This window comes from Acomys minous (assembly GCF_964271855.1).
Source record: "Acomys minous genome assembly, chromosome: 4".
NCBI lineage: Eukaryota > Metazoa > Chordata > Mammalia > Rodentia > Muridae > Acomys > Acomys minous.
In genome coordinates this window covers 53,436,434-53,450,149 of record NC_140486.1, presented here as the reverse complement: position 1 = coordinate 53,450,149, position 13,716 = coordinate 53,436,434, and the positions used below count along the sequence as shown (strand labels likewise).

Below are 13,716 nucleotides of genomic sequence, written 5' to 3'. Positions count from 1 at the left end.
AGAGGCAGCAGAGGGCTGGGCAGAGCTCTGGGAAGGACTGTAGACCAGAACTAAGCCTAGCACACGGTAGGTGCTCGGGAGATGCTGCTGAGGAAGGTTAAGCCTCTGTGGCCCCTCTGGCTCACGGGGAAGAGCTGCAGGTAGCTTTAGAAGAGCAAAGTTACGAAGGGATGACTTTGAACTTCTGGTCCCTCCTGCCTGCATCTCCCATGTGCTGGGATTACAGACATGTTCACACAGTTCTGTGAATGAAAGGCTTCATGCACGTTAGGCAAGTACTCCACAAAATGAGCTACATCCCCAGCCGCCCCATATATATATTCAAGAAATCAGATTGTTAAAAATAAAATAAAATAAAAAGAAATCAGATTGTTAAGGGAGAGGAAGGCAGAGGCAAGCATTGGTCGTGCTTGAGGACAATGTGTGACAGTGGCTGACTGCAGCACTCAGGTGCTTTTCTTTGTCACCCCAACTCCCCAGGCCCTTCCTATGTCCCCTGTCTTCCCTCTTTCCTCTAGGGGTCTTTTGTAGTCTCTGGAGGCACTGGGCTGGGCAGACTTGGAGGACAAAGTGGCACTTGTAACACAGACTTTCCCCATTCTTCCCCAGCACCAGCTCCCCCCAACCTCCCCACCCTCCACCCAACCCCCACACCAACCCCCCCCCCCCCCCCCGGCTCAGCGTGTCCTCCCTCAGCCAACAGCAGACTCCCTAAGAGAGCTGGCCTCGGACCCTCAACATCTCTGGAAAACCCTATTTTGCACTCAGCTAAACTGCACGTGCCAGTCCCCTGCTCTAGCTAGCTTTACAAGTCTGTCCTCTCAGAACCCCAGACCCCCGCTATTTATTAGGGGCAAAGGCTTGTGGTGATGCTGAGTGACTTGTGTGTCTTTTCTCTGTGGCCCCTCATTTGCAGTTTGAGGGCCGGAAGTACTGCGAACATGACTTCCAAATGCTGTTTGCTCCATGCTGCGGATTCTGCGGTAAGAGCTGGTGACAGCATCTAGGAAGTGGAACGGGGACAGTGCGGGGACAGGCAGTGCTGCCACTACTCAGCCTGGGAACCTTTCCTCACCACCTCACTCTGCCTTTCTGAGTATTGCTCTTCAGGCCCCTAACAGAAGAGAGCTTGGACAAGGCTGAGCTGGGAGGAGCACTGAGTACACAGAGCTTGCGGGGGTGGGGGGTGCGGTGCTGAAATGAGGGGGGGCGGTGCTGAAGTGAGGGGGGGCGGTGCTGAAGTGAGGGGGGGCGGGGGAGGGGAGTGCCCTGACTGACAGCCGAGATCTCCCTTCTTCTAGGGGAGTTTGTCATCGGACGGGTCATCAAGGCCATGAATGCCAACTGGCACCCAGGCTGCTTCCGCTGTGAGCTGTGTGATGTGGAGCTGGCTGACCTGGGCTTTGTGAAGAACGCAGGCAGGTGAGGCAGCTGCAGTCGTGGGCAGAGAGGAGGGTCTCTTGCCCCCACTCTAAGTGCCGTGGTCCTGGCAGTGGACCCTGTTCTGCCCCTACGAGACGGAGAATCCAGCCCCCAGGGAATGGGTAAGGATGGAGGCAGGAGAGTGAGGGCAGACAGGGCCATCTCTGGGCTGGGGTGCTCCTTTGTGGCCAGCAGGCACGAAGGGTCTTGAGTGGCTGCGGCTGGATGGGGTGTTTTTAATTGGCAGATCCCAACTACCCCTGACACCCCACCTGCTGCCGCTGCACCATGCTGACCCCAGCTGTCTGCTTTCCTCTCTGCAGTCACAAGCCTGGGGGATGTTGCCCTTAACTAGGTTGCCCAATTTACTGTAAATGCGGGACTGTAGACCTTGTTGATTCTCTGTCTGTTCCCCTTCTAGAAAATCTTGCTCTTTCTTCTCATCCATGCCTCTCTCACTGTGGGCTCTCCACCTCCCCAGCAGCCGTGACCTCATCTCCCACATGTATGGGAAAGCTTTCGGGGAGCTCCCAGCAATGCCGTTGTGCCCCAAAGCCCTTCCCAGCACACCTTCTGACCTCCTGTATGACTCAGGTCCACCCTGAATATCACCACGTCCTCTCCTTGACCCCCAGTGGTCTCACAGCAGGGCCCTCCTCTCCCAGTGAGACCTCTGTGCTGTGCTAACTCCCCCCCCCAAGTCTCTCCCTCTGTACAGAGGTGTTCTTTGGGACAGTGATGATGCCCTTGAAGATGAAATTTTGGGCCTCTCTCAACGGCACATCTGGACAATCCAGGGGCCACCTTCAGATCTCTCCTTTGCTCACTTCCCCTACCTGTGTGGCATCTGCATTTGAGATTCCCACATAACAAGTCCCAAATAGAGCTGCAAATGTCTCCTCCTCTGACCCAAGTCCTGTTCTGCATCCCCTGCACCAAGAAAGGCAGTGCTGCCTTCCAGAGACCCTCCAGCTCCCGAAAAGACTGCCCTTCCTGTCTGGATGCTTGGCCCCTCTGTCACTCCTGTCACAGCCTACAGTGATCTTGTCCCTTTGCTGCTCCACTGGAGAGGCACATGGGCCTGTGCTGGTGCTGGCATCTGGAAGGCTGGCATGGCCTTGTATTCAGCAGGCTGTTTTGATGAGGGACCAATGGGGAGGCAGGCCAGTACTGGTGAGAAACAGTGCTGCGCATCAGGATCGTTATGGGGTTTTTCTCTACTGATGGGCAGGGTACAGTTGGAGGGGAAAGTCTGAGAGCCCTCCTAACCTAGAGTGGCACTCAGAACTCTGTGATGCTTAGCTTCAGGCCTGCCTGGGGCAGGCATACCATGGGGCCACCAGAACCCCAGAAAGGGATTGCGTTGCCCTACTTGGTCATTCTTAGGTGGAAGGGAATAGAATTTCTGGGGAAGGTCATCATGTGCCATGTTGAACCAGCACAATAATTTCCTTCATCTTAAGGCTCGATTACGTTTACAAACAAATACCCAAAGAAAGGACACATTAGAGTGGTCACCACACGCTGACAAGCTCAACAACTCAAAGTCAGGAAGTCACGGTGCGTGGTGGCAGAAACACCCCTTCTGGGTCTGAGTAAGCTGGAGACAAGTTCACACATCTGGCTCCCTGTGTGCAGTGGGGGCTCTAATGGCTCCCCCATCTGTGCCGTCTGCCCGACTAGCCCACCTTCTACTGAGAAGCACAAGGTATTGCCAGGCTAGAGGCAGATGTGGGCACATGGTTAGAGCAGGAGGGGCAGAGTCCACAGCTGTATTTGCTGGGCTCACAGGCAGCCAGTCAGAAATGTGCTCACGTGTGGCTATCATCAGAGTCCGTGTCCCCTAAACTCAGGAGGAGATCATGGGGGTAAAGGCACTGTAAGCGACACTCAATACACCATGCACTTCAAAGGCCATATTAAACACCCCTCTAGGTCCGTTGAGATCTGTGCTGCCCCTTTTCCTGGGCCTTGGGCAGCTTGCTTTCTGGGTTATTCTGTAGGGCTTTGTTGCTGTGGGCATCTGTAGTATGAAAAGAAGCTGGAAGTTTAACGGGGAAGAAAGATCGCCATTGTTCCAGAAATGACCCTGTGGCCGTCTTCCTTATTTAGCACCAGTGAAGTCACTGAGCTTCGGGAGCTGTTACAGAAGCCAGGCCAACCCAGTCCCTGGGGAAGGGTGGACAGGGCATCCCTGTAGCTAGCCCCCACTCTTGATGGATTTGCTCAGACAGGATGACCTTGTAATTAAGACCTTGGAGCAAGGGGGGAAACTGATGACATTTCAGTTTGTTTGCTCAGGAAGTGGTGAGGGGAGGCAGAATTCTTTAGCTGGCTCTGGCGGCGTATGCCCCCACTGGATGCTGGTCCTCCTGCAACGGTCTACAACTAGCCTGGGGACAGGACCTCTTTGAGGCTTACAGCTCAGATCGGGCACTCAGGGAGCTCTCGTTGGTTTTTCCTTCAAAGCTGGGGGGTGGGCCCGTGAGCCGTTTGCTGCAGAGCAAGTTGCACAAGGCATGGCGGAACTTCTCAGCCACGAAGAAGTACATGACAGGGTCCAGGGCCCCGTTGAGGCTGGTGAGACAGGAAGTGATACGGTTCCCTAGGGCCAGGGCACGCTGAGCAGCGCATGACGTCCTCCTGCCACGGTAGAGAAGCACGTAGACTGAACGGTGGATGTGGTAGGGCACGAAGCAGATGAGGAAGATGGCCAGGACCATGGCAATCATACGGACGGCTTTATTCTTGAGGTGCTTCTCTATGCGGGGGCCCTGGCGCAGGCTGCGAATGATCATCAGGTAGCAGGTGACTGTGGTGACGAACGGGAAGGTAAAAGCCACAGCCAGGGATGCCAGGGCGTGATGCGAGGCCTTCTCTCGGTACAGTTGCAGGCAGACAACTGTGTGGTTGGTCTGTACGGTCTGTGGGCTGACTAGCAACGGGGCCATAGCCACAGCCACCACCACCCACAGGAAGGCACAGGCCAGGTGGGCATAGAGAGGTCTCCGAAGCTTGAGCGACTTGACCGGGTGCACGATGGCCAGGAACCGGTCGGCGCTGATGCAGGTGAGGAAATAGATGCTGGCGTACATATTGAGGTAGAAGAGGAAGCCAGTGAGCCGGCATGGGATTTCCCCAAACGGCCAGTGATTCCCAGAGAAGTGATAAACCAGCCGGGTGGGCAGGACCAGTACACAGGACAAGTCGGCTACAGCCAAGTGCATCAGGAACACGTTGGCCGGGGTGCCCGACTTGTGGTCCCATATGAAGAGCCATAGGGCCAGAGCGTTGCCCACGAACGCTAGGATGAAATCCAGGAGGTAGAAGCAGGCAAAGAGCATGTTCTCTAGGGGGGTCTCGTGTCCACATTGCTCAGAGTAAGCCAGGGAGGAGTTGTCAGTCAGACTCGGTAGGGCTTCCAGGCCGTTCATGTTGTGGCTAAAGGCAGAACAGGGGTACAGAGCTCAAAGGAATGCAGAAACAGCCCTAGGATCCCAGGATGCACCCCCAAAGTCAGAGGCAGGATGTCTGGTGCCTTCAGAGTCTCCTGACTAAACTTGTGGGGAACACAGCTGTTCTAAGCTTGGAGAGACTGCTGAGCTACCAACGGAAGCTCTTGTGTCTGCAGAGTTTCTGTGTCTGTTGGAGTTGGCGGAGTCTCAGAAGCATTTTGAACTTTAATCACAAGCCAAATCCAACGGAGGTTTGATTTTCCCCATGAGTAAGGAGGGCCTGACATCATTGCTGTCAGACCCAGACCCTGGAAGCTACCTCTCTGTGCTGTGCCTCCTTACTCCCTCAGCCCTAGAGGGTGGAGTAAGCGCAGGAAGGAGAGGGAAACAGCTTGATTATCTGGGCTTGTGAGGGCAAGAAGAACCCTTATATTTTTAACCCCTTTCCAAGGCAGGGGTAGCATCGTGGGGCTCCCTTAAGCCCGCTTCTCATAGGTAAGTGGGAGCTGTTGTTCAGAGCCTTGTGCGTGACACCCACCAGTCTTTTAGTGTTGCCTTGCCTGGTGAGGCTGTTTATTCTGAGTCCCGGGACCTCCCTCTCCTGCTGGCCTGGCCTGCAATGAACAAAGTGTCACTGCTTTTTGTCCCGCCTAATGGCTCCTCCAGCGCTTGCCAGCAGGGCTCCATCATGGCTATCCTGGGCATGCTTCGTGCCACAGCACCCCAGAGCCCCAAGCTCTGGAGTTTTCCACGTTTAGCTGGTCAACTCCGCTTTGACCAGCTTTTCTGAGTGAGAGCTGGGTTTAGGAAACCTTTGCCAGGGCCTCAGACTGGCAGGGAGTCCCTTCCTAGCCAAGGTGTTCCACAGCCCAAGTTGGGGTATGAGAGGGTCCTACATCTTTTAGGGTACAGTTTCACTTCTGGGGACCAATGGGGCCATTTTATCCAGAGTTTGGAGTGTGGCTCATATAACATACACTGGAGTTGCCCATTGTCTCTTGTGGGACATTCCGAGGACTGGCTACTTTACCTTGGGAGCTCAATGTAAGATGACAATGGATAGATAACCCCTTGCTCAAAAAGTAAGGATTTGGGCTGGCAGAGTGCATGCCTAGCGTGCCCTGGGTTTGAGGCCCAACACATAGACTGGGCATCATGGCGAGTGCCTGCAACCCCAACACTCGGAAGATGGAAGGCTCAAGAGGTCAGGGTCAATTCTCCATTAGGTAGAGTCCAAGACTAGCCTAGGCTACACAAAGCTTTAAGAGATACTAATGCTAAACGGGAAGAATTTCAGGATTGTGGCAATCTTTCAGCAGCACAGGGTCCCATGTAACAGCATCATGTCCCTTACTCTGGGCCCTCTTCTCAGTCTCATGAGGCTCTGTCCCTCCCTGGCCACCCCTGCCCTGCCCCTTACCTCTTGCAGATGACCCAGGAGGGAAAGGACAGAAGGCAGGAGGCCGCAGGTGAGCTGTGAGTGGGGCTCCAGGACCCCGTGTAGCTGTAGGAGGAAGGCTTGACTATTTAAGGGGAGCAGGAGAGTCCACAGCTCCTCTGAGCCTCAAAAAGCTGCTTCATTCCTGAGGGGTCCTTTGTGGGGTAGGCTTCTCCTCCAGCTGGGTCTGCTTCCACAGAGCACGCACGTACTGAATATTCCAGTGTGTCTTCAGATTGTGCACGCCCCCCATCCCCCAGCCAAGCCACAGCACATCACAGAAGCCAAGTGTGTGACTATCCTGGGAGCCTGGGAGTGGACAAGGGCCACTGGGAGTGGGGGGTCTTAGGCTAGAATTGACAGACACAACAGGACATTTCAGTAGGGGATGGTGTTCCACTGGGGGTGGATAGGGAGGGGGTCAGCTACCATGGCAACGGATGAGGATCCCAAGCTTACTGGGCTGGCAGGGGGTGGGGGGGGAGATGGGGGTTGTTGTTATGCACGCCAGGGTCAGGGCTGAGGAGTCTTGGGCCAGATGAGAGGAGATTCTTTCAGACACTTGCTGTAGGGTCCTTGTGTCCTGTCCTGTATAATTAGGCCCCGTTCGGGTGTGTGGAATAAATCACGGCCTTTATGTGGAGCCCTGCACAGCTGCAGGCGCCGTATAATGGGGGTGCTGTCTGTGCTGTGGGGACTGCAGCAGCTCAGCCCGGCAGGCAGGCCTGGCTTTCGCCTGGGAGAGCCTCACGGCAGAGGATGGCCAGCAGGAAGGCCTCAGTGGCTCCCTGACCAAGCCTTGCTCCTGCTGGGGTGGCTCAAAGCTGGCGTGCGTTGGGTGTTGCCCATGACTCATCCAAGTTCACCAAGGCTCATGTCACGAACGGTGCAGCCGTACAATGCAGCCGTGCCAACATTCTTAGTTTTAGAAGACTTAAGCTTTTCAGTTAAAATGTTTGAAATTACAGTTGGAGATACACAATTCAGTTAGCACAGTGGGCTTCTCACTCGAATGTCCCCTGGGTCCCCTCCTCAATGCTGCATAAATTGTGTGGTGGCTCATACCTGCATTCCCTGTACTTGGGGAGCAGAGGCAGAAAGATCAAGGTCATCATTGGCTACATAGTGAATCTGAAGCCAGCTCGAGGGACAGGAAAGCCTGTCTCAAAAGCAAACAAACCGAACATTTACCATTATGTGTGGCTAACATCTGGAGAGAACCTACTGCCCAGTGGTATCGTGGTGTCGTCAGTTTGTCTTTTCACACGGCATCGCGCAGCTGGGAATTCTGCCCCATCTGACAGTTGAAGAAGCCAAAGCTCAGAGGGTGAAGTCATTCATCCTGTGGCAAACTCTAACAAGGGGCAGAGCCTGGCCCCAAACCCCAGCACATGTCACCACAGACCTCATTCAGGAGTTCTGTGTATTTTCTCTGTTCTGTCTGCCTTCTGTGTTTGTTTGTTTGTTTTTTGGTTTTTCGAGACAGGGTTTCTCTGTGTAGCCCTGGCTGTCCTGTACTTGCTTTGTAGAACTGGCTGGCCTCAAACACACAGAGATCCACCTGCCTCTGCCTCCCTAGTGCTGGAATTAAAGGCGTGCGCCACCACTGCCTGGCTTGCCTGCTGCATTTTTTAAGAGGAGAATTCTTACACTACACTTTACTTTTTTGTGTGTGTGTCTGTGCACACATGTGCACGAGTGCATGCGTGTCTATGTGTGTGAGGTACACATGTGGGTGTCTATAAAGCAGGCGCCCAGATGGGTGTCTAGGTGGTGACAGCATCTTAGAGAGAGCTAAAGAAGCCAGGGTGGGGACTCATCAAGTGTTTTCCCTGGAAGCAAGAAGGCCTGAGTGTGATCCCCAGAACTCAGGTGAGAAATCTTGGTGTGGTAGCACCTGCCTATCATCTGCACTGGGGAGGTGGAGGCAGGCAAATCGGTTTGGGGGGCTCTTTAGGCTACTAGCCAAATCAGAAAGTTTCAGGTCTTTGGGACACCCTGTTGTTAAAAACTAGGGGCTGGAGAGATTGCTCAGTAGTTAAGAGTACTTATTACTCTTCCAGGGGACCTAGGTTTTGTTCCTAGCACCATGTTAGGGGGTTTACAACTGCTTCTACTCTAAGGGGTTCGGACACCTTCTTCTGTCTCCCACATACGTGAGTAAAAATAAAAGTAAATTTAAAGCTAGTAAAAATATATAGGGTGGAAAGGTGGCTCAGTAGTTGAATGCACCTGCTGCTCTTGCAGAGGACCAGGTACTGGCTCACGTAGGCTAGACATGAAATCGACAGCCTGCGCAGAGCATTCTGGGGCTCACATACTTTTTTTTTTTTTTTCATTTTTCTGGTGCTAAGAATTGAGTCGAGGCCCTTGTACACGCTGGGCCTTGAGTTACGTTGTCAGTTCATCACAGGCTTTCTGTTGGTGAGGTGGTTTCTAGGACAATGACAGTTTTACAATTTTGCAATAGAATTTTCAGGAGCTGAGCTGTGCGTGTGCCTCACGTTTCTACTGCGTGTGTTCATGTGTTGTTATGCAGTGCATGTGGAGGCCAGAGGTCAACATCAGGTGCTGATTTTTAGATACCAGCCACTCCCTTTTGTTGCTATTTTTGTTTGTTTGTTTATTTGTTTGAGCCAAGGTCTTTCACTAGCCTGGAGTGAAACCCAGGGCTCCTCCTGTTTCCTTCCTCCAGCACTGAGGTTATAAATGTACACCACCATGCTCAACTTTTAAAAACAACTTACCATGTGGGTGTGGGTGTGCCATGGCGTGTGGTAGGGATCAGAGAACAACATATACGAGTTGGTTTTCTCCTTCCACCATGTGGATGGAACACGAGTCGTTAGGGTCTGTGGCAAACACCTTTACTTGTTGACGAGCCCATGTTCAATTTTATTTGTTTGTTCGGTTGGTTGGTTTTTTCAAGACAGGGTTTCTCTGTGTAGCCCTGGCTGTCCTGGACTCGCTTTGGAGACCAGGCTGGCCTCGAACTCACAGCGATCCACCTGCCTCTGCCTCCCGAGTGCTGGGATTAAAGGCGTGCGCCACCACGCTCGGCTCCCATGTTCGATTTTTTAAAGTGTGGATTCCAGGGATTGAACTCAGGACTTTATGTTTGCAAAAACAGGTTCGTCACCAACTGAACTATTTCTGTAGCCCCAGGGTCTGGTGATTTTGACACAGAATTTTGCTCACGATCTTCCCGCCTTAGTCTCCTGAGTTGTGGTGTGAGAGCCACCACATCTTTCTGGGGCTTGGGAGTATAGCATTCTGTTTTGTTTGTTTTTGGTTTTTGGAGACAGGATTTATCTGTGGGGCCTTGGCTGTCCTGGAACTTGCTCTGTAGACCAGGCTGGCCTTGAACTCACAGCGATCCACATGCCTCTGCCTCCCAAGTACTGGGATTAAAGGTGTGTGCCACCACTGCCCAGCTGGGAGTACAGCATTCTGTACTGCTTCAATGTTGTATCGATTCCAAGAAGGATCTGCAAATTGTAGAGCAGAGTCGTGGAAAATAAGGCCATGACTGTGACAGAGACACAGGCGGAGAGCGGGAACTGGCTAACATGGGTGACTGGGCAAGGCACCCATGTCTTCTTGGCTGCTGTGTAAATGTCTAGGGTGAGGTCACAGCACAGATGCCTGTGTGAAGATGGGCTCCAGGGACCACAGAAGTGAGGGTTGTAGCCACAGGGCACACCTGTTGTGAGGCAGAGGAGCACAGGTAGCTGGGCTCAGACACTGGCCCCGGCTGGTACTTGGCTCTATTGTCTCAATGAGGTTATGCCCACCGCCTCTCTCCTCCTCTCATGCATAGTCACACCTTCACTCACATAGTCAATACACTGACCCTGAGCTATTTCTCAGCACTGGTTATCCATGGTCCAGTGGAGGTTGTCGGCAGGTAAGCAAGTACCAGCAGGCACCTTGCTTGGGCCTTCAGCCCTGGCCTAAGGTAGGAAGATAAGGCCCCAGGGCAAGGAGTGAGTGATGCTCGGTGGCATAGTCCCAGACACCACAGAGGTAGCAGGGGATCCACCTGGCTAGAGGGTTCTTGAGTCAGGGTCAGTCTCTGAGGCAAGTGCTGGGGAGACGGCTCGGTTATGCTATGCAAGCACGAGAGCTTGGGATTGATCTCTCACAGCCGGGTAAAGGCCTGGCATGGTGGCATGTGTCTACAGCCCAAACACTGGGGACATGGAGACAGGCCAACCTCCTAGAGATCACTGCAGCCAAATCAGTCAGCTCCAACTTCTGTGAGAAACCACGTGTCAAAATAAAATAAAATAAAATAAGATGGGGAACAATTAAAGATTGACCTGAAATTGACCTCTGACCCCCACACAGGTGTTATACACATCTGTCTGCATGCACAGGTGAAGTTACCCCTGTGGATTTTAGAGGCTGGGAGGAAGAAACAGGTCCCAGCAGGGTTACACTATTGGCTTGACAACTGTGGAATGGGGATCGAGGGGCCTTGGACGGGGTTTTGTGCATCTTTGCCTGGGGACCCTGAATCGAAATTCTTTGCACCCTCAGTGATGAGGAAACAGAACCCGTGTTGATTTCCTTCTCTGTTAAGGCCACAGCTGTTGCTCAAGGCAAGGAGCAGAATCAGAAAGGACTGAAGTCGTCACAAAAAAGACTCTGTGGCAACAGTGGCTGGGTTCAGGAGCCGCCACGTGACACAGCTTTACTTGTCTATGGAGACAGAAAGTGCTTGTGAGCATTAGGGCCCCTCTTCATCCGGCAGAATCCAAAGGGAGGGATGAACGGGCCCTGGGTGCGTTGGGCCACCCTATCACACATTGTGATGTTCTAAGGCCCGCATTCACTGTCGCTTGCGCTAACAGGCATGTGAAAAGTAAAGCCAGTCTTTCAGGAAATGACAGATAAACGTCTCTTCTATATCATCCAGTGCCCTAGGCCCAGGGAGCCTCGGAAAAGAAACATACCTCCCAAAGCCAGCAAATACAGGGATCCTGGTGTTTGTGTAGGTTTTCCTAGCATATGGGGTTTGGGGCTCAAACTCATGGTTGGTGACAAGACCCTTTACCTGTGGAGACATCTTGTCTGCCCCGCGGTCTTCTGCTAAGTGTGGGAGGGCATCCCATTCCAAATCCTCACCTGTGGCCTTCCACGCCTCATCACCGGGACACTTGTTTTTCTCAAACTTGGACTCATCCACTATGAGTCACCCAACTGTCGCTGAGGGCACAAGCAGCGTTCTAGATGACTTCCTTTCAGGAAGATGGCCAGGCTGCTCTGGGAAGAGGCGGAGGGAGAATTGCTCCCCCTGACACTTTCTCTTTGCCTCCTCCAGGCACCTCTGCCGGCCTTGCCACAACCGCGAGAAAGCCAAGGGCCTCGGCAAATTCATCTGTCAGAGGTGTCACCTAGCCATTGATGAACAGCCTCTCATGTTCAAGAACGATCCTTTCCACCCGGATCACTTCAGCTGCTCCCACTGTGGGTAGGTGCCCAGTCCAGGCCCTGTGTGTGGCAAGGGCAATCCCGGCTGTCACAGAGCAGGGCTGCTTGGAATCCCAGCCGTGCAAACAATGTGGGCATGGAGGGCACTTAGTGCATGACACACAGAGCTGCAGGGTGGAGGCGGGATGAGGCAGGAAGTTCCTCTCTCTGGAGCTCTGTTGGGGAGCATTTGTGATTTGAGGAGAAGGAGCAGCTCCGGACTGAAAGACTCTCGTTGAGATGTAATGGAGAGTGGGGTGTGTAGGGTTGATGCTGGTGTTCAAGAGAGAGAGAGAGAGAGAGATGCTGAGGATCCCTCCAGTCTCCTTGGTACCCCTTCTGTGCTTGCCCCAGATTCATAGAAGAATCAGACCTTTATCTCAAGAAGCTGCTGGAAACTACAGAGGCCCTTTCTGCAGGCCCGGGGGGAGATTCCATGTCCTGGGGCCTGTCTGGGGTGCACACAGGAAGTTTCCAGAGATTAGAGCAATTAAGTTGAGCCAGAGCAGGGGCCTCAGGCACAGTACCGTGGACCAAAGGTGGTAGTGGCCCTGCAGAATGACAGGACTGCACCTAAGGGGACTCTGTGTTGTCTTCTAGGAAGGAGCTGACCTCCGATGCCCGGGAGCTCAAGGGCGAGCTCTACTGCCTGCCTTGTCATGACAAGATGGGCATCCCCATCTGTGGGGCCTGCCGCCGGCCCATTGAGGGCCGTGTGGTCAATGCTCTGGGCAAGCAGTGGCACGTGGAGGTAAGCCAGGAAGTGGACACAGATGCACGAAAGGAAGTGACCTGGCTTGCAGTCCCTTTGTCATCTCTGGCTGGTTCCCAGTAAAAATCTTTCTCTGGGAGCAGCCTCTCCTTGTTCTAGCCAGGAACTCCATGGGGACCAGGAGACCAGAGCCCACAGGCCATGGTCAGGCAGCCACACTCACTTTACAGGGTTACTCTGTGTAGCCTTGGCTGTCCTGGACTCACTTTGTAGACTAGGCTAGCCTTGAACTCACGTCAATTCACCTGTCTCTGCCCTCTTGAGTGCTGGGATTAAAGGCGTGTGGCACCACACTAGTTCACTCTCACACTCTTATGGATACATTTGGAAAGAATGCTTGCAACTCCAGTGGCCTGGTCATCTCTATGTCCATAAGCAGTGCTTGGATGGCCTATTAGAAAAGGCGATGTCTCTGGGGAATTGTGTGTTGGCACATGTTTAAAAGGAGAGAAGATGATTCTTAAACTCTGTGGGCTTCTGGGTGTGTGTGTGGTGGGGGCGGGGGTGGAAGGCACAGAGGGTATCTACAAATATCAGGGTAGCTCCACCTATGTAGACTCACAGTCAGTTTGCCAACCAGGATCCCGGTGACAAAGGATATCATTTGCGACATGTTCAAGGATGAGGAGGAAGGCTGGCCATGTAGCTCAGTTGGTAGAGTGCTTGCCTTATATGTACAAGGGCCTGAGTTCAGTCTCCAGTGCTGTATCAAGCCAGGCATGGTGGAGCATGCCTGTTGTCCTACCGCTTGGGAGGACTGGAAGGTCAATATCATCCTTGATTACCTAGTGACTCTGAGAACATCCTGGACTACATGAGACCCCGACTCGAGATCAGCGGGGGCGGGTGGGGGAGGGGTGGGGAGGAGGAAAGAAATAGGCAGTGCAGGGTAGCGTCAGCTGGTTCCTACAGCATCCATAGTGGTGTCAATGCTTGCTGGTGTCACTTCTGCCTCATCCCCTTCCCCTGTCTTCCGGGGTCCCTCGTGCAGCCCTGATATTGCCCAGGCACCCCCTCTTTCCCTTCAGCATTTTGTCTGTGCCAAGTGTGAGAAGCCATTCCTGGGGCACCGGCACTATGAGAGGAAAGGCCTGGCCTACTGTGAGACCCACTACAACCAGGTATGACCTGGGATGGATCCTGCAAAGACACAG

The 13,716-nt window shown here is 53.3% G+C and overlaps 2 protein-coding genes across 6 annotated transcripts in view; one reads left to right on the top strand and one right to left on the bottom strand.

Annotated features, from left to right (window-relative positions):
- Positions 1–13,716, top strand: part of LIMS2 (LIM zinc finger domain containing 2) — a 34,609-nt gene that overhangs the window by 18,738 nt on the left and 2,155 nt on the right. For all 5 annotated transcript variants that reach the window (XM_084780608.1, XM_084780609.1, XM_084780606.1 and 2 more), the window contains 5 exons: positions 917–983; positions 1,302–1,422; positions 11,642–11,791; positions 12,391–12,541; positions 13,591–13,683. In XM_084780608.1, the coding sequence (XP_084636734.1) occupies positions 917–983; positions 1,302–1,422; positions 11,642–11,791; positions 12,391–12,541; positions 13,591–13,683 (582 nt within the window). The remainder of the gene's footprint in view (positions 1–916; positions 984–1,301; positions 1,423–11,641; positions 11,792–12,390; positions 12,542–13,590; positions 13,684–13,716) is intronic.
- Positions 2,802–6,774, bottom strand: GPR17 (G protein-coupled receptor 17). Its single transcript, XM_084780610.1, has 2 exons — positions 6,298–6,774; positions 2,802–4,863 (listed from the first exon to the last, which is right to left on the bottom strand). Exon 2 carries the CDS (start codon positions 4,854–4,856, stop codon positions 3,840–3,842), a length of 1,017 nt encoding a protein of 338 aa, XP_084636736.1. The 5' UTR covers positions 4,857–4,863; positions 6,298–6,774; the 3' UTR covers positions 2,802–3,839.